The sequence below is a fragment of the Ambystoma mexicanum genome, chromosome 3p (assembly GCF_040938575.1).
Source record: "Ambystoma mexicanum isolate Mex_15411 chromosome 3p, UKY_AmexF1_1, whole genome shotgun sequence".
NCBI lineage: Eukaryota > Metazoa > Chordata > Amphibia > Caudata > Ambystomatidae > Ambystoma > Ambystoma mexicanum.
In genome coordinates, this window is record NC_090925.1 from 482072357 (window position 1) to 482092802 (window position 20446).

At 44.5% G+C, this 20446-nt stretch overlaps 1 protein-coding gene across 1 annotated transcript in view; it reads left to right on the forward strand.

Moving 5' to 3' along the window:
* The first annotated feature begins 3232 nt into the window (after nt 1-3232).
* Nucleotides 3233-20446, forward strand: part of ZFP64 (ZFP64 zinc finger protein) — a 233456-nt gene continuing 216242 nt past the window's right edge. The window contains exon 1 of the mRNA XM_069651148.1: nt 3233-3432. Within this exon, the coding sequence (XP_069507249.1) occupies nt 3366-3432 (67 nt within the window). The 5' untranslated portion in view covers nt 3233-3365. The remainder of the gene's footprint in view (nt 3433-20446) is intronic.

Genomic DNA, 20446 nt, shown 5'->3' on the forward strand with positions numbered 1-20446 from the left:
TGCAAAGTCCTCAGGGTAACGGGTTGCATAATCCAAAATAACTAATATATATTTATTACTTAATTTTGAGGTCTTCAAAGGGCCTTTTATATCCATCCCTATCCTTGAAAAGGAAATCTCTATAATAGGTACGGGTTTGAATGGGGCTGCAGGTTGAATTTGAGTACGGGGTTTCTGACATAGGGCACATGCGCTCACACAATTCTTTATGTCAGCATAAATTCCTGCCCGATAGAATCCATTCACAATATGGGGCTGAGTGTTTGCAGTTTTTCTTGGTCCCCGTAACCCTTGTGGCTTCTTGAGCCTTTAATAACAATGTCTCCATACAATGGGTCGCCTCTCTCAGCAGCGTTACATCTTCAGTCGTGGACACTTCCCTTACTCAGCCAGCGGCGCAGTTGTTGCGCTTGTGTCAAGATTGGGGATCCGACTTCTCTAGTGCAGTCTGGGTCTCAGTTAACGGGCCCCAAGGCCCACCACGGCTTCCGCATGGTCATGCCATCAGGGGAGATGGTCTGTCTACAGTCTCGCTCTCTGTCCTGACCTTAGCTACTCAGTTGGTAAGGATGCCAGCCTTCTGGCGTCCAGTTAGCGATTTGCTAGCTTTCCAGTCTACTGCAATCTCCGTGGTCTAGCATAGCAAGGCACCTCCAGGATGTCTTTCTGTCAGAGCCTCGCCTCTGCGTAGGAGTCTTCCTCTCTACTTTAAAGTTCCTTTTGGTTTTATGTACGTCATCCGAAACAAAAAGGGCGTGTCTTTCCTCTGTAACTGTGGAGTTCAGGTGAGATTCAGCATTACCCGACGCAAAAGAGACTAGGCAGGGTCTTGCTTAGCGGGCTCATCTTCCTAGCATCAAAGGTGTTGGCTCCCTTCTAGGGAGAAGGGTCTAATAGTCCAGATTTGGCACAAGTCGCGGAAAGAAGCCATTCTTAGGACTTCAGCAAATGAGGGCCACATTCTGGGAAGGACCACCCAGTAAGGGCCCAACCTCAGGTGACCAAGCATGCCTCTGATTAATCCTCCAGAGACCAATCACTGTGCATAGGGCACTTAGAAACTGGATCCCAGGAGGACCCCGGCACCTGAATTAAATAGAAACGCCTTCCTTTAGGCATGCTCCAAGGCAGGTAATTGTAAACATTAGAAAGGGTGAACGGTGGGGAGTAACTGCAAAGGTGTGGCAGGGTTTTAAAAATTTCGGAATGTATATGTTTGCAATTCCATGTGCGCAATGTGCTTACAGTGGCTTCTCCATGTTTTTAGTACGTATGAATTTAAGTGAAATATGGGGGGTTGTTTTCAGTGTGCCGGACAGCAGAGGGCAGGGTCAGAGGAAGACAGCAGGGTTATAGAAGGTCATCATGAACGAGAAATTGCTGATAGACAACAGTTAGCTTGAGTATGAGCTATACATCCAGGCATGCTATTGCCTCTGCTCTGGCACCACTCCTATTTGTGGTGTGTGATATTTTCCTTGGGTTTCTGGAATGCAATAGAGTACATAAAATGTGTTTAGTTTCAAACTGGCTGTGTGACACTTGACATGTCTGCACACAGAAGCACATACACCCACACCCCCATGCATTGCAGTCAAACACATGCTTGTGAATTGTGCTGAGAGCCCGGGGTGGACTGTCCAGCAAAACATAAAGAAAAAAATGAAACAGTGAGGCACTGAGGCAAACTCTGCATACCTAGTGAGGCCCTGCTTTGCCACAGTACATTCATAATATTGAGGGACAGTGCCAAGTCATTTCAATGTTTTCAGTTAATATGGGCCTGGGCACAGGCAGTCCCCAAGCAGTTGCACCCAGTTGGCAGTCTTACTACACAGCAAAATGTTTAAAATCATGACATTTAAGGCCCGATTCACAGAAGTGTTTTATAATGGCGCAATCCCATAGGAAAACGCTTTGTGAATCAGTGTTTTGCATGCGCACTGTAGCAGCTGCCTTTGCTGGCTGCTGTCTCAATTCAAGGCTTTAAAGGATTGCTTTGGAAAGCACACTTTACAGGCTGTCTTTGCTGACGCACAGCATCCAGCTGCGTTTGTATCTCCTTGTTGCCTTTTACCCCATTTTGTCTACGTTAGCACATTCCTGACCAAGTGCAATTACTAGTTCTTCAGTGTACATTCAAAATATCAGCTGCCCGCTGACTGCTTGTCCCATGAAAATCTCAAAACGATTAACATGCTTGCTGTATTTCTTTGTATCATTATTATTTAAGCTCCCCACAGGGACCTCAGAGCATTTGGCAATGGGGGGCACCCCAAATGCATATATGCCAACCCTCCTGATGTAGGCAGGACACTCCAGCTTTTCAATTAAAGGAAGGAATTGCTATTTTTCACTTTCTCTCACCTAAAATAATTTGAACCTGAATACGATCCTATGGGAGAAATCATGTCTACTTCTTTCTATGACAATCACATAGCTCTCAACCACATGTGTCGCAAAAGCGGGTGAAAACACCCGATTTTGTTTTTGGCGGGTGAGAGCCCATTGAAATGAATGGGAGAGCAGGAAGCTTGGCGGGTGAGTCAGCTCTTTACAAGGCGGGTGACACCCATCAAAAGCGTGTGAGTTGAGAGCTATGCAATCACCCATGTGCATACATGTCAACCCTGATGATTTTTCAATTAAAAATAGCGTGATTTTTTACTGTCTCCCGCCTAATATAACTATAACCCTAATGTAATCCTATGAGAAAATTACATTCCCCCGATTTCTGTGGTGAAATCTCCCTCTCAGGTGCTCCAGAACGTTGGCATGGGTGCATGTACTTCCGAAAACTAGCAACTATTCAAACACCAGACTGAAATGGGCCCCCACAAATCTGCAGCCAGCTTCGATAATATGTGCCCTCCCCCAAGTACTCTTTTTGAGCTGGAGAAATCAACTAGTACAAATCGACACAAGTTAACACGTGTCCCGCCTTTCGACGAAAGACAAGTCCCAAAACGTTTACTGGTTCACTGTAAATTAGCCTGGAAACAACGCAATCGCAGACGTTTTCTGCCCTCTTTGTCAATCTTGGAGGTATGCCGACACGATTCTCGCTACAGTACCTAATTTCCCCGCTTTCAATGGTCACGAAGGGTTGAAGAGCTGAGGCTCTCGTTTTAGCGAACAACTCAATGGGGTAGAACCAGTGTGTACGTTTACGTCCTACATAACCTGCACGTAACGTGCAACTCACGTGACGGGAAACAGGCAAATCCTTGCTAGGTCCTTTACTCGGATACACACTGTCAAGGGTTTCGGCTGATTCTTACCAATTCGAGTAGTTCGCAGATGTAGCTAGCATGATTAGCAATTCGCGTGATATAGATGGGGATACACGTTGCTAATTTTCTGGGATGGGAACTCGACACTACCGTCTCGGGACTGGTACGGGCAGCGGGGTTAACTACAACCTAAATCCAGGTGCGTTACTTTAACTGACATTGAAGTGTCTCTCAGTTGTGTGTTATGCAACTCTGTCAGTGAACTGCAGAGGGGTTGAGAATCGGGCTGCAATTATTTCTCTGAAGTGTCGGTGTTCACCTTAGTGAATACCTTAGTGATAGCATGTCTCCTTTAGCCCTCCAGCTATTGCTCTGTTGTACAACAATGCTGCTAGTGTCAGTTGATGGAAGCACGTGGGTTTCGTCATTAAAAGTATTGCAATACGGTGCTTTAGTTGAAGTGTTCATTTAGACCCACTTTTGCGCATGTGTGAACCCAAGTGACAGGCAGTTAGTCCTCCACAAGTTACAATGAATCGGAATCCATATTCGGCTATTCTAAATGCCACCGTCCTTGCAGAATCATGCATAGTTGTGAAAAGGCGCTTGTTTGGCCTATTGCAATCCTTTTTGAGTTTTATATTTTGAGTATTCAAAGCTCTGCCCCGGGGATTTGTCGATTAAATGTATAAGTTGGATCTGCATTGAAATGTCAAACTATCCCACTTAACAAAGCTTTGCCAATTAGCCAATGTGTAGGCACACGGTATGTACACTATTTCATGGAAACCCCACTGCCCCTGAGTTAATATATTGACATCAGGCCACCCACATGTCACACATAACTGCTTATGTTTTCTGATGAGCAGTTTTCGTACTTTTGAGACTACCACCACAGTTTGAAGATCTCTGATTTAAGGGATGTTTACTGTACATGTTTCTGTCCCTGGATACAGAGGGCATGTCTGGCCATAATGTAACTGTAAATACAAAGAAAAGAAAACTCGTATTTTATTTATGAATGGAACCGTGCTGTGGTACATAAGGCTACGTTTGCCCAGAATGTAAAGTGTTAGTTTATCAGTGCCCACTGATGACTCCGTACGTATGAGAAGCTACACTCTCTGTTTGTTTTCCCTGTTCTCTATATGCCTACCTCAACCCTTTGAGGCACCATGGCTGGTGAAATCGGGTGTAATTTTCTTTTGTTTTTGGTGGATGAGAGTCTGCTGAAGTTAAATGGCAGGTTTGGGGCTTGTCGTGTGAGGTGAATGGACTCCATGGCAGGTGACGTTTGCCGAAGCACTTGAGTTAAATATTATGTTCAATATTTATCTTGTCACTTTACTATCTCCACATCACAGAGCAGTCTTTCTATACAGTCTTAAAAGAAGCATTGACAAAGTCAATAGTTCTTGTGTTTTTAAAAACATTTCTTTAGTGTAGGTGAGTGGGCAAATATGGTTGTTTTTTGTGTATGTTATGGTTTGCGAGAAAACCTTTTTACATTTTACAAATACATAAAATGTAAAACAAGAAAATGTATATAGCGTTGCACAAGCATATACAATGATAAAATACAAAACAAACCAGTCAGTTCAGATTTCAAATTGCAGGTTACTTACTATCAATCATCCTGCACCCAAGAAAATGTGGGCGATTTTAAAACCTAAAGCCCAAATTCAAGAATCAATACTTGCAAAACCCTCCACAAGAAATCGGTACAGGGCAAGGATTAATGAGATGTTCTCGCCCCACATAAGGCGTGACCAAAAATATCCTCCAAAATATCAGAGCCCATAGTTTCTCTAAAGAGTTAGTTCCTAATATTGTTCAAGATAGGACAGGCAGTAACCAGTTGCCTTTAAAGTTTCCAACGTGGAGGGAGCGTTACAAAAATGACCATCTAAGACTAAATCTTGATGCTTATTCCAATGGCCAGTACATTCAAATGTAGGCAACTGGTTGAGACGAAAGCAAAGGTATATAGAGCGAGCCTTGTTGAATCGAAAGGATTGGCGATATCTTGCCAGATCACCTTTTTTTTATAGGGAATTTTGCGTTCTCTCTCTACAGCAGCTGTATGTACCAAGTTGTTTGATTAGTCTCACACCGTCATACCTGATCAGTCATACCTGAACAGTCTGTATTTGTTAGTGGCAGGGGGATTAATAAATTAATATTAAGAATAAATGTGATCTAGTAGGTTAGTCATGTCGTTCTTGATGACGTTAATGGATTCTACGGATCACTTGGATACCATTGTTTTTACATCAATATATAGAGAGTTAGGTAAGGGATGATCTTGGCATTGCTAGGCAGTTTTCTCCACAGATATCTATTCTGGGGGGAAATTAGCCCCAGTGTGTGCCTGTAGCACATTAGGCACATACATTGTGAGCCCAAGAGTCTCTTTCCAGATCTGTCCCTGTATGACATTTAAATATAGCCCCACATCCACTGTGGTCGTATCCAAGCCATACACCAAAATAGGTTCAATCTTGGCAAGATAGAATCTAATCAAAGGGGGCATGGAACATTTACACAGCTGTCTATATAGACATTTTAATTGAGAAGTTAAAAGCTGTGCCTTGTTTTTCAAGCATTCCTTCCAAGCAATGAGAGAGCTGCTGTTAGATTGTAACCCAGAGGGTCGCAAAGCAGATTGATGAAGAACGTAGGCCCAGCAAGGGCGTCTGGACTGGACCACGGCTGGCTTTCGGATCTTAGTTGGTCTGTGTCTCTGTGGACTTCGGGTGGCGGGAAACCCACCGGTGGGTTCTCCTCGGCTGTCGACGACCTCTACTTATTCCGGTGGGACAAAGCGGTCGACGGTGATGGCCAGGGAGCCCTTTGTTTCAAATGTCTTAGGCAAAGGTGAAGCATTGTGGCTCTGGTCATCGAGCAGCTTGGCGTCAGGTTGTCCCCGCTTCTGGGCAACACAACTTGACAGGCTTCCAGTGGTTACGGCGGTGCTCCGAACCCTGGTCGATGACGATGGTTCGATGTCCGGGTGCTTCACTTCAGATTCTTGGCGGACCCCGTCTCCGGTCGGCAGCCTTTCGAAGACTGACTTCCAGGGCGCATTGAAGAAGACCAGCTTTGCACGATGTTTCCTCGTAGCTCGGGAAGAGGTCTCCTATCCAGGTCCTCTCTCGGATCAGTTCTTGGAGACATGACGGCATTCGGATTGTTGAAGGAAAGCATTAGCAGAGCCGCCTTCTTCCAGCTGGGCTTCAAGGTTAAGCATCAAGTTTCGACTTCTGCTTCTGAAAAATTCTGGTAAGTGGGAGGTCCCCAGATATACTGTTCTATCTCTCATTCACACTGCTGAGTCAAGCTCAGGCAGCCAATCATTCAGAAGGGCGTTTAGCAGGCAGGCAGCCAATCGGGCTCACACTGCATTTAGGCCATTCTCTTCGATCCAGACACTCACAGCAAGGAATGTGGATTGGGGAAAGCACCCAGCCTTTCAGCACACCACACTGCATTCATATCAGCTTCAGGCAGGGCTGTCTTGTGTCACACACCAGAAACCAGACACCCATAACATGAAATGTATATTGGCCACATACTTCATTCACACAGGTCCCACCCTCTAGGGTGTACCCACAACATACAGTCATTGCGAAGGCTCCAGCCAGTCTGGCTGGACTTCCCCACAATACCATATATGGAACTTCGAAAATAAAAAACTCCAGTCATTTAGATCATGCGCTCCAATTCAATATTTTTATTTTTTTATTTTTGAAGTTTTATCTGAAAATTATTTAGTGATTTCTCAATTTTCAACAATTGATCATCATTGTTCTGCATTCATCTTCAAAATACCCATTTCATCAATTTTCCATCATTGTTTGACAAAGTTTTGTTTGTATTGGATAATCCCTCCTCTCAATTTTCAACAATTAGTCATCATTGTTCTGCATTCGTCTTCAAAGTAAACAATAATTCTTCATGTATCCATCATTATTTGGCCAATGTATTGTTTATGTTATGCAATCTCCCGACAAGTGTTTCTCCATTTGTACATGGTTCCTCGGGAGGATTTTATAATGTTGTCAATTGAATGTTCTGTTTAATCAAAAACATACACAAGAGACATGTCGTCATTGTTGTGCCCATACATTATATAATTTTTGTTATTCTATTGCCCCATATTTTCAGAAACTGAATAAAGTATCTTCTAGAAATTTAATAAAATAAAATGAATATTTGATTTCACCAACTTACTTTGTGCTTATAGCTTTTCTCTTAATTTGCCACTGGCGCTTTAATTTCTAAATTGGTTCTCAAAGTTGGTCTCAATGTCGTTCTAAGTGGTCGATATCTAAAAGGTTGATATATATATCGAAATCAATTTTGCTAACTGACCTAGATTTGAGAGATCTGATCCAGTTAAAAAAATCGGAAAACATATGAGAACAATGCAATCTAATCTCACCTATGTTTACTTAGGGTTCCGTTTATTCCATTCCTTTCGCGGGCATGTTTAGTTGTTGGCACAGAAAATGCCGATTTTACAAAATGGCGGGTTTTAAAGCGGCGTCATGGTGTGCGTTTAATAATCCATTTTGGATTGGGATCACTCTGTTGATTATAGTTAATGTTAAAGGATATTTGTACCGCGTACTATCACCACCGGAGTGGTCCTGTTGCGGCTCTGAAAGAGGGATGGGGGGTGAGTTAGTGGGAATAAGCTGGAAAAGTGCAAGAGAGCAGAGATGTGCTGATGGCAGTCTCAGCCCGGTGGGTCCGTCGGCTGAGCTTGGGGTGTTTTACGGTCGGTAGTCGTCGTGTGCTGATGTGCAAGTCTATGTGGGGTTTGTTTTGTTGTTGCAGTGTAGTGAAGTTAGTGCGGATTGCTGTGTTTTAGGCTTGTGGTTGTGTTGGGTTAGAGTTTGAGAAGTGTATGCAGAGGGATGAAATTGTTAGTGGATTGGTTAGTTGGCATTGCTGTCCTTGCAGTTTTGTCTATGTCTGATGTTTGCTTTCATTCACTTTTCCATCGTTGCTAATTTTCAATATTCTGTCTAGATGTGAGGCAGGCTAGTGATCATGATTCCAATCAAGTTTTGCACTTACCATCTTTCACAGTTTCATCGAAGTGTGGCACAAGCTAACATTCTCATTTCTATCCATATGCGACACAAGATAAAGTTAAGAATTCCATCTAAGTGTTGTGCTTGTCCAAATGAATGTATTTATACTAAAGCATGTACTGTTTCATTTCAAAATTTATTTTGCACTAATTTTCGTGAAAAAAAATTAGTGAAATCAAACTTAATTCCTGAATCTGAGAAAAAGCGAGAATTATATATAAACTTGAATCAGAAGAAAAAGTCACCTGAATTGCTTAAAAAAAAATTGGTTGTAATGGTATACTCATTTCTCAAAATTAATGAGAATACATATTGTCCTTAAATGCGAGGTTAGTCCACTCTTTTTTTCTTGTCCTTTTTTCAGACTATTTTAACCACGTGCATCACGCTGTTCATCTATTAATCTGTTAGCTCTAATGATTTTTAAAAAATGACTAATTTCTGTGTCCGAATTCAGTCTCGTATTGCATCAATCCATGTTGCATATCCAGTTTCTGTCGTAATAATTTTTCTTTGTTTGCCCCTCTGGGCGGTGTCTCTGCATGTTCTAGTCCACTTAATTTTCTCAGTCAGTACTTCTCTATGTTCTGTTAGGAAGTGTTGTCCCAAAGGATATCTGAAATCTTTATTTTTTTATTGTGTGTATATGTTCTGCAATTCTCATTTTCAGTCTTAGTATTCTGCTGCCTATATATAATTTTGAGCATTGACATTTTAAGGCATATACAACACATTTCGTATTACAATTGATAGTTTTTAAGCTTATGTTTTCAACCATTTGGCATCATCACCTTCTTTAATCCATTTTCAGAAAATTGGCACATTGGACAATTTCCACAGTTGAAGCTGCCTGTTAATTTCGTTGTGTCCCACAATTTTGTTTTTCCTTTGGTTCTTTTATTTGTCTCAAAATGTGACAAAAACACAATTTTTAAAAAGTTTTTTGCTTTGTGAAATGTAATGTTAGGAGAGTCTTCCAAGTGAGGTGCAAGGTCTGTACCCATTCTTAGAAGGTACCAATGTTTTTGAAGTATTTATTTTAAACGATGAACGTCCGACTATAGGTTGTGATAAACCTTAGTTTTTGATAATCTTTATTGGTTTCAAGCTTAGGTTTGTTTGGTAACAAATCAGTCCTTGCTCTTTCCTGAGTTTTTTTCTTGCGCTTTTGTCAGAAGTTTATTTGAATAGCCTCTTTGTTTAAATTTAGAGTGGCTATTAGCTTATCTCAAATTCTTCTACTTGCTTGCAATTCCGTTTGATTGTCAGATACTATCCATATGGGATGTTATTGATTACATGTTGAGGATGACTACTTTTGGCATGTAAAATACTGCAAGGGGCTCACTCTCCTCCTCCTCCTCTTTCTCTGAAGCTAGCAAGAGACACGAGACTTCCTCTCGCCTGTGGAAGGGCTTAAGCCTGTTCACATGGAATACTTGAGGGGCTACCCCAGGGACTCCCATGGCATCCAGATAGTTGACTTTGCCCATCTTGGAGATTATCCTGGTCCAGTTCACTTATCTGCCAAAGCTCTAGGCTTGGTAGGCTCCATCACAACAATCTCATGTCCTGGAGTCCAATCCACTTGTGAGGCCTTAAGGTTGTGCCAGTACTTGTTAAATTTTTGGCTCGCCTTAAGATTTTCTGTCGCCTGACCCATAATCTGTGCCATCCCTGTCTGAGGCCTAACACATAGTCCCCTACTTGCTTGCCAGGACCTGGAGGGGTGGCTTCCAAACCTTCTCTTAGTAAGGCAAGGGGCCCCTCACAGGATGTCCAAAGAGCATCTCAAAGGGGCTGAAACCAACACCCTCCTGAGGCACTTCCTTATAGATGAACAACAGACATGGTAGGAGGAGATCCCATTTCCTCCTTAGGGGCTCTTCCAAAGCACCCAGAATGCCCTTGAGAGTTTTATTCAATCTCTCAACCAGACCATTGTTCTGAGATGGTAGGAAGTGGAGAACATACATGTTACTCTGCATTCCTTCCACATCGCTTGCATGTAACTCAACATGAAGTTAGATCCTCTGTCAGAGACAACCTCTTTAGGGAATCCAACTTGGGTAAAAATGCCCAGGAGAGCCCTGGCAACCACCTTGGCAGTAATGGTCTGAAGGGGTAGAGCCTCAGGGTTCCTGGTGGCATGATCAACCAAGACCAGGATGAACCAATGTCCACCTGATGTGGGAGGGTAAAGGGGAATGACCATGTCGATGCCAACCCTCTCAAATGGTGTGCCAACCACTGGCAACGGCTGCATTGGGGCAATGACAATGCCTCCAGTCTTGCCAGACAACTGACAAATGGGAATGGTCCGGCAGTCGGACTCCACTTCTACTCCCATCCGGGGCCAGTAGAAATGTGCAGAGAGCCTTTGCTTAGTCTTCTTGGCCAGCTATGGGCACCTCATGTGGCAACTGCAATAGGAAGGGCCTGTAAATGTGGGCTACCATCAACCCCTTGAGGGAACTAGGTTCAGTGGGCTCATTACAAGGGAGCTCACCCTCCCAATAGATCTTGAAAGACCTAGGCACTACACCTTGTGCCTGGGCCTATTTTCTTAGCCCTCGAGAGAGTGGCACTCTCTCTGACCCTTACAGAAGTCGCCCGTAGAGGACCCCTCTTCAGCCAGCAGGCATTTAAGTTCAGGGTGATCCTCTGGGTTGAGCACCTCTCCCGCAGGAGGTACTTCTGGCTCTTCTCCCTCAGGAGTTGAGTCTCGGGTTACCACTGGACCCAGCCCGTCCGGAGCCTGAATCCCAGTGGGTGCTGCTGAAGCAGCAGGAAGAGATGGAGCCCCGTTCGCAGAGGTGGCCTTCTTGCTCGTCTGTCTTGCCTTGGGTCTCTGACGTAATTGAAGTACTACCGCTCCAGTGCTGATATTATTACGTTTTATTGTCCAGGTTCAGTTAACATACCAAGTTGACATAAGACACGAAGGGACGACAGAAGAACACCGGCTCCCCACACCCCTGCAGCCATCTACACTCACTCCAACTCCAACTGTCACTCTCAGCTCGCTCTCCAGTCCGATAACGTCACAATCACCTGCACACACATCACTCACGCGCCCAACCCCATGCACTAACCCCTCTGATAATCCAAAAATACCCATAACAACAGGGATAAGGCCCACCAACTTGGATAGAAGGTCCTAACAATCCCCCAATCTGTCCCAGAAACATGGACCCTCGAGAAACCAGAACAACCACCGGTCTCAAACTCTCCCTCAAGACCCCAGGCCTGCCACACCCAGAACGCTCCACAACCCACTCAGGGCACCCAACTAACAAACTAGACCATATACGCACTTTGCTCCTACCGCCCTGGTCTGCCCCCCAGAGCCTCAGGCCTGCCACACCCAAGCCCAAACCAGCTCACCTCGAGCACACCCAGCGCTACCTACCACAGAAATCTGCTGTTCTGACCTTGTACTATGGGACACCTCAAGTTCACCCAGAGTATCTCTGAGGGACCTGTGTTCTAACCTCGGGGCATCCCTGTGGGCCTGTGACTCTGCAGATATGGCTGTGCGCAGAGTCTTCAGTCCAGTCCGTCGGTCCCTGTTGGACGCCAACATGTCCTCCCTGTGTGAGTGGCAAGTGGATTCTGTTGCCTGCTGCTGGAGCTCCACCTGCCTTTCAGCGGGGAGAATGGAAGTGGCCCTATCCACGGCCTGAGCCATCATCTCACACGATGCCCCCTGTTGTGCTGTTATAGTGTACATGGAGTTCTCCCACACTGTATTGCCTGGTGGCGCACGGCCACCGTGTTGGCGGGCACCACACCTGTTTGGGGAAAGGTGATGTGCACCTTGCTCTGCTGGCACTGCCTGAGGCTGCAGGACTGCATTCCTCCTTTGATCTGCTGGCCCAGGAACAGGAGCAAATATTGTGGAGTGTGGCCCTGCATCCGTAACCGCCACAGGCGGACTTTCCAACACTGAATGCCCCATAGAGGGGTCTACCCCCAGTGCAGGTGGGTTGGACAGAACAGCATCCCTGCCAGAAACACTCATCTGCGACAGGACATATGTCTCAATGTCAGATTCAGCACCTGATTCATAGAGGTCACCGGAGGTGTACCCAGAGACACCTGTGGACAGTATGGTCTGTAGGAGTAATTGGCTTTCACCCATCACCACCCCACGTCCTCCACTGGTGCCTGGCTCTGGCTGTGAGTACTCCTGCCTCTGGATGATCAAAACGGCAAAAATGCAGGGCAACTTAATGTCCCCAGATGCTGTGATGTACATATGCCATTGAAGACATGAATACACGAAGAAAGAACTAAAGACCTTTTGACAAATTCCTAGCCGGAAGTAACAAAACATTTGTAGTGCTTATCCTACGGTCACGACTAATACAGATGACGTTTATGTTGCTGCCGTATGGGAAGAGTCCTACTAAGAGGCAGTTATGATATGCACACATATGGGATAGTTACAGATCTGTGTGTTAAAGGTGGGCGAGAAATTGCCATAATATATACACAGAGTCGACGAGATTGGGCTCCTTTATTCAATTAGGTGCTGAGTGCCTCTCTATCCTCCGGTGATTGTTTATCACTGGGGCTGGTATACACCAGTGTCCTCACTCAACCTAGTTATAGAAGATTGATCGTGAGCCCGTTGGTGGAGTATACACGTTCTTCATTTTTCCATCCACATTCCACACGACCCCGCTGGACCTTAGTGCCCCTGAAGAATTTCTGTTAACCAAGAATTATACAGAAAGAAACATGTCGGGTCGGGGAATGTACTGTTATTTGTAAACAGTGTTAAGTCATATTCGTCTGAGTCAGAACAGACCATATAAACAAGTTACTGGCTCAGTTGTGTTGAACTTACGGTTCATATTTATAATGGACTAGATATTGTATAATTGTGTTTTAGTATGGTTGTTTTTATTAATGAAATATTTGTTATAATTGAGTGATTTGATGAATTGTTTGGGTATTAATGTAGTATGGTTGAAGTGTGGTCCGTTGTGGTTTTAGATGGGAATGATGTATCTTGTCAGTCCAATGATGAATTGGAGCATTGATTAACTAATTTATTGATATTAATATTGATGTATGTTTTTATTATTATGAAATCAATTTCTTAGAATGATTTAGTCCATATATGTTAATAAAAAATATTGAATTGTGTTTGAGAGTCTACTGGGTTGAATTTAATTTGTTTAATCTCGGGGTCTGGTTTTTTTGAAAGACGCATTTTCTCTAGAGATGTGTTTTTTGTATTGTGAAGTTATCTTGATTATGTAGACAGGTGTATTACACTGGGACTCACCACATGAACACAACAGTACTCTGACTTTATTATTGTGAGCCCTGAAATTGTAAGTAAAATTCATGCTATGGTAGATTGCATTACAATCTGTAGATTTGGGTTTAGGGAAGCTGTGTGTTCAGTTTTAGAATGCACTATTGGTTCATTAACACTATGTAGAAACCCAGAATTATGTTTTTTTCTTCTCCTTTTCTTGAAAGGGCAACAACCACCACCACAATCCCTTGGATGATTTGGGCCTATCTATTTCATGATCCTCCCACTATGCAATATCTTTGGTAGAATTCGCAGGCTTAATTAAAATTGGATAATTTTCGAGTGAATGAAGATGGCCCAGCTAAGCTCCCTTTCACCTCCTTAGCGTGATGTGGGATTTCCCATGTTAATTTAAAATTGCATCATTTATGAATCAATGGAGATGGCCTAGCTAAGCTCCCTTTCACCGCCCTAGAGTGACGTAGGATTCCCAGTCCCCTTTTTTTTTTTGTTTATGGCCCTCCCAGCTCTTCATTTATTAATTCACTGTCAAGCTATTAAGCATTTCAGACTCGTTGATAGCCCCAACCCCTTACTACATCTGTTAAAACGTTGGGACAAATGTATCTTTGTCTAAAAGAAACACTGCACTTGTGAAGAAATGTAATTACATTCTAATGTGAATCAGTTCTCACTTGGCTATGAATATGTTCAGAAAGGAGGGTATGTTTCACATTAAAATGCTGCAACATTCTACTTGTATTCAATAGGCAATAGTTTATCAGGCTCTGCACTAAAAGTAGCTATTATTTTACATTAACCCCCAATTGATTTTCCTTCCAGTTATACCCCCTTCGGTGGAATTGCTAATAAAGGCCTCTTAAAGGCATATATCTAACTGCAATGTTTTTTTTATATACTCACATTGATATTGTTCTTTTAAGACATAGAACCAGCATGCTACACCCATTCAGTTTCTGTTAAATCATTCTAAGGGTAAAACCTGCATTTCAGGTGAACTCTACTTTAGGCCTTCTATTGGACAAGGCCCTGGGGAAGTTATTCCTCTCTCAAGGTATTCTCCCAGTCCAGCTCTCCTCCATTTGGACAAAGTTTCCCCTCTTCAGACCTTGAGTATCCCAGAGTGCTGTAGACGCTCTAACTGTTCCCATGGAGTGTCCTACTGCATCACAGTTTCTGATTGGTGAAATCTTCCATTGGCTAGCTCAACTGGTTGACACTCCCAGAGCATACACCCTTAATTTGATGGATGCAAAATATTCTGAATATGTGTCAGAGGAGAGGATTTGGACTATCATTCTCTTTTTTTCCAATAACTCTTGACAGGAATGTTTCCCATTTATGAGATGCATTTTTAGACTTGGACGATTGGACGATCATCCCAGAACCAGGCACATGCAACATAAGCTTTAGATGGAATTTGTTAGTTATTAAATTATGATTGTATTAATGTTTGATAAGTATAAAAATATTGTGTTTGGTACCCTCTTGCGCTTATCAGTACATTTTTATTCCGTTTGCTCAAGTTTATATCACTGCAGAGATGCATCAAATTGCCTTCTTCATTCTTTGCATGTAAATGTGAACTTTGAATTGTGATGGGAGCTCACAGGTTGAATCGTTCACAGGCAGAGGGCTGACTCGTGAGATCAGCTTTGTGAAGCCTTCCATTAACTTAGCAGAGACAGTGAATTTATAGCTGAATTTCTTATTTTAATTGTTTCGTCCCTTCAATGGTTTGCTTCTGAATATGGGCCTACGCACTATGTGACCAGCCCAGATTTGATCAATTAGGTTGACCATAAGAAATTGTATTTAGGTGTATCATGTTCATTTTTGTAAACCTTGAACATTTGATTCTGTTGTTGTACTAGGCTTAATGTGTCTTTGATGGCTGAATGACTAGGACTGGTCTTCACCGGATGGCTATTCATGATTCCCTACGCCTACACTGCAGTCCTTTTTCCCATGTAATTTGAACTGAAGTTACCCTAAGTACATGCAAAACCAAATTTAGGTCCATCCTATTTTGTGTTACAGGTAACCCATTGTTGTGCATTTTTAATTTGTAAACCTTCACTTAATGTCATAAAAAGGGTTTCTTTAAATAACACATTCCATGATACATGTAAGAGAAATCGATAATATATAATTGGCAATCACATATTCCAAATGAAATGCACATTACAAAAGTGAGAGCAGTGTCGGCTTTCAAATAATTATCTTAATAAAAATGTGGTAAGCGGGCTGCTCAAATAACATTTCCCTCTATAACATTTCCCTCATTATTATGCACACTGATGTGCTGCAATTAAAAACAGATGTCAACTTTTTAAAGGTAATGTGCAAAACAAGAACCAGTTCTCAGTTGAATTTCTTTTTACATTTTAAATGTGCAAACTCAATATATTGTAAATCGTATGTGTGTTCCACATCAGTTTTGTTTGTGGGCTCCCCCTACTTTTGTTAGGAGTTGTCTATTATCTAACCAAATGTATGCCTGCATTTCACAGGCTAGGCATTTCTTGTTGCAGTTGAAGGAAAACACTACTCATGTATAAAGCAATGCACCATTCTCAGTATTTCACGCTTTAGTTGAGTATTTGCCTATCCCAGACAACCTAATCAATTCACAGTTCTACTCAGAGATTTTACCCATCATTGTACCACACAGATACAAGTCATGTTAGAAAGTATTTCGTTTGTCAACAGCAGACTGTCTATAGCAAAAAGTCACATGTGTTTTTTTTGCCCAGCTTGAGAATCAACATCTTTTAAAATTATCACTGGCAATTGGAGTAAAAGAGAAACATTTTTATGCTCAAGCCTGTGCACAAATATGTACTCTTGAAGAAATATGGTGACAGATTGCCTACCCATTAGTGGGATTATTCCTCCTACAGCGGGATGAGCTGCTATTTTCTTTTAAGCATCCTTACTTGGGGGGTGGGGTGGCGCTGGTGCGCGAAACTAAGATGGCCGCCTGATCGGAGCGCTCCGATCCCACAAACATCCTATATATAAATAAATCCTTTTTGGAGCCGCGGAGAGAAGAAACTACTACACCATCTTTTTCCCGTACTCGTGCTGCACATTGTGTGCAAATCCTGCTCGAAACCGCAGAGGCGCGGGGGAGTTCACAGCTCCCTTCGGACTAACGGCTTCTCCAGTGAACCGCGGGCTGCTCCAGGAGAATCCTACACCTGACTGAGGCGCCGTCATCAGCACAAGGCCGTGAGGGGGAGGAGCGCCGATCACCGCGGTGCAGCCCCACAGCAAGGGCCTGAGGGTGGACCGTGTGTGCAGACATCAGGACCCAGGGTGGACGCGAGATGGTCTGTGGCTCCGGCCCACCTCCCGGATAACGACTGGGTCGGCACACCATCTTTCACGCAGGGCCCCAGCCGACTCAGGCCTCGGGCCTCCCACCGAGCGAGCCCTCGTCCGACGTTGTGAAAGCAGGTGAGAGATGTAAAAGCGTGCCGACCCAGAGACAGCGGCTATGTCACGAAGTAAAGTTTTATAAAATCCTTTCTATACTGGCTGCCACTCAGAGACAGTTCTAACCTGGGAGGTCACAATACATCCGTGAAGTGTACTATACCTGCAAGTTTCGTTGTGGGTTCTCCAGAGGGCACCGCCCCGCCGCTGGTCACCGCTGAGTGGGCCCACACAAGACTCTATAGACCCCTCAACACAGCCCACGCTGCCAGAGGACGTTTGCGATCCGTAGAAGGGGGGGCCCCCTACGCAACTGGCCCGATTGAGTCCTGGTTGCGCCAGGGAGCTGGGCGTCCAGCGCCATGAAGACTGGGGCGTGGTGCATGGGCGCCGGAGGTGGTGTGACATACAGTCAGCGGACCTCTGGTGCCTGTGTGGGGACGGGCCGACGCTGACGGCGGTGAAGCTCTAATACGAAGACTTGTGACATCAAAAAGACAGGAACGCCGTCACCACTTGCTGCAAAAGGACCTGAACCAGTGTGTGCTTCGACCCAAGCTCAGCCTCAATTCATTTAAATGCTCAAGCTACCCTCTCCTAGCCTGTAGCTACCACCTATAGGAATCCAAAACACACTGCCACCACTAGCTGTACAATACCCAAACCAGCATATGCAGCGGCCTGAGCTCGGCCTCAATCCAATTTAATACTCTGGCTAACCGCTCTTACAACGTACGCGGCCCTCGCCTGCAGCTACCACTGATAAGAATCCGATATACACCGCGGAGCATTTCCTCCCCGCAGAACAACCGAGGACCCGTGTGGCAACATCATGTACGTGACATAAGATTCGGTACACTGGTACCCAACAGGTTGCACAATATAGGTGTTAACGTTGTTCTGAACAGGCTATACTAATCCTGTGTGGCCGACTGGCCTGACCCGCGTCATCGACCCTTGCTCTGCACAGGTGACTCATGGGCCGCAACGAGAAAAAAAACACGGGTGGGAAAAAAACGGGCCCAATGGACTCCTATTCCAGCTCCCAACCTCAAAGGATGCCGGCCGCCATAACCATGGGGGATGACAATCCTGCTGTAATTGAACATGACGACAGAGAAGACTGCCTAATGACCATGGTACAGAACGGCTTCCTGGCAGTGAACGTCAAGCTGGACGATACTGTTTCAACTATCAGCTCCCTTAGGGCTAGAGTAGACAAGGAGAGCATTCGCGTTACAGAAGCTGAGAAGAGAATCGGCACAAATGACGATATGCTAACACAACAAGGTTGAGACATAGCACACTGAAAGAGGAACTGCGTAAGACTCCAGCAAAATGCGATGACCTGGAATCTCGATCTAGAAGAAACAATATCCGTATTGTCGGCATTCCGGAATCCTTCTGTAAGGGTCCGATGGAGCGACAAGTTGAGGTCCTTTTGAAAACTCTTCTGGGCACGGAATCCTTTGCTAACCACCTTCTTGTTGAGAGGGCTCATCGCATCCTAGCGCCGACTCCCAAGCCTGTGCGCCTCCTGATCTCTAGGGACATGGACGCGATCCTAAAACTTTCAAGGGAAAAAGGCTTCCTGCAATATGAAGGAAATAGAGTCCACATTTATCTGGGTTTTTCGACCAGCATCCAAATTCAACGCAGATCCTTTAAACAAGCCAAAAAGCTTCTGAGATTGCGTCATGTCCCATACGCCCTCATCTTCCTGGCAAAACTACGGGTTCAGCATGGAGGCAGGTCGCATTTCTTTGAGACCCCTGCGGAGGCCATAGCGTACTTTGAGGCGTCCATCCCCATTCCTCCCAAAGAACATCCACGAGATTGGAACAGGCCACCACGACCGGGAGACGAAGTCCCGGACTCAGCTGACTGAAATGGAGTTACGGAAACATACTTACTTAAGCTGTGAAGACGTCTCTACCGAGAGCAATGGCTCCAATTGATATTGTTTGAAAAGGGTGGGATCGTGAGCATCTACTGATGGAGGCCCTGCGACTGCAACTAGCGACCCTCAGGAAAGTTCCACAGGTTATGGGGAAAGGGTTTCATCATCGGGTTGGGTTGATGGTGCGGGCGGGGGTGGGGGTAGGGCACCAAGTTTTGCCACGGTTGGCAAGAGTTCTAAAATGCAGAGACGGGTTGCATCGGGTTCAACTGTTAAGGTTGGTGGCATAAGCGAATCACTTCACACTTTGATAGTTATAGAATTCTATGGTACTGGGTGACAGGGGGGTAACTGTTAAACTTCTTTCATGGAATATCCGGGGCCTAAACAACCCGAATAAGGCCAGGAAAATTGCAGCATACATAACCAAACATAACCCCCAGATCGTGTTACTGCAAGAAACTCACGCACTAGGGCAGGTCTGGTCCAATTTTCTCCCTAGATGGGGCGCATTGCGATATTATACGGAATATTCCTCCCAATCCAGAGGGGTTCTAACCCTAATACATCTGAATCTGGTCTTCCGTATCCAGGACGCTAAAACTGACACACAAGGGAGATATGTTGTAATCTGGAGCGTGTTGGCGGGACGGAAGTTGGTTATAGTTAACACGTATGGCCCCAACATAGAAGACCCTGAATTCTACAATGCTATATATAATATGTTGGTTGAAGCTGAGAATGCTGCAGTGATTTGGGGAGGAGATTTTAATACGATACTTGAGACAACCCTCGACAGGTCTACAACTTCTCATAGAACCTTGACCAAAACCGCATTAGCTATACGACAAATCAACAGATGACCATGGTAGACATCTGGCGAGAACTACATCCCCAAGAACAGCGCTTCACTTTCTATTCATCAGTACATGACTCTGAATCTCGAATTGATTACTGGCTTATCAGCTCAACACTCACGAATATGGTGCAGCACTGCGAAATGTACCCCCGTACCCTCTCAGATCACTCTCCTGTGTCAAGTACTTTTTGCATCGGTGAAGCTGCCCCGAGGGCCAGACGCTGGAAAATGCCCCCTGTTCTACTTAGAGACCCTAACGTTTGTGAATCACTGCACACTGAAATGGTGGAATTTCTTCAACTAAATGAGGGGTCGGTAGACCGGTGCGCTACACTGTGGGAAACATTTAAAGTATGGGTACGTGGCGCAATTATGGCCAAAACTACGGGTCTACTGAAGGCAGTTAGGCAAGAGTTGGACACCATGGAGGCCAAACTTGAGCTCCTGGAGTTCGAATACACCTGTACACATAGTAAAGAGGCCCTTCTGGACATTCACACTACATTGGCAGAATTTAATAAACTTGCTGCAAGGGAGGTACAATACATGGCTGCCCCATTCTGAGCTCGTAGATACGGGGAAATCAATAAAGCAGGGAGATACCTAACCCGCATG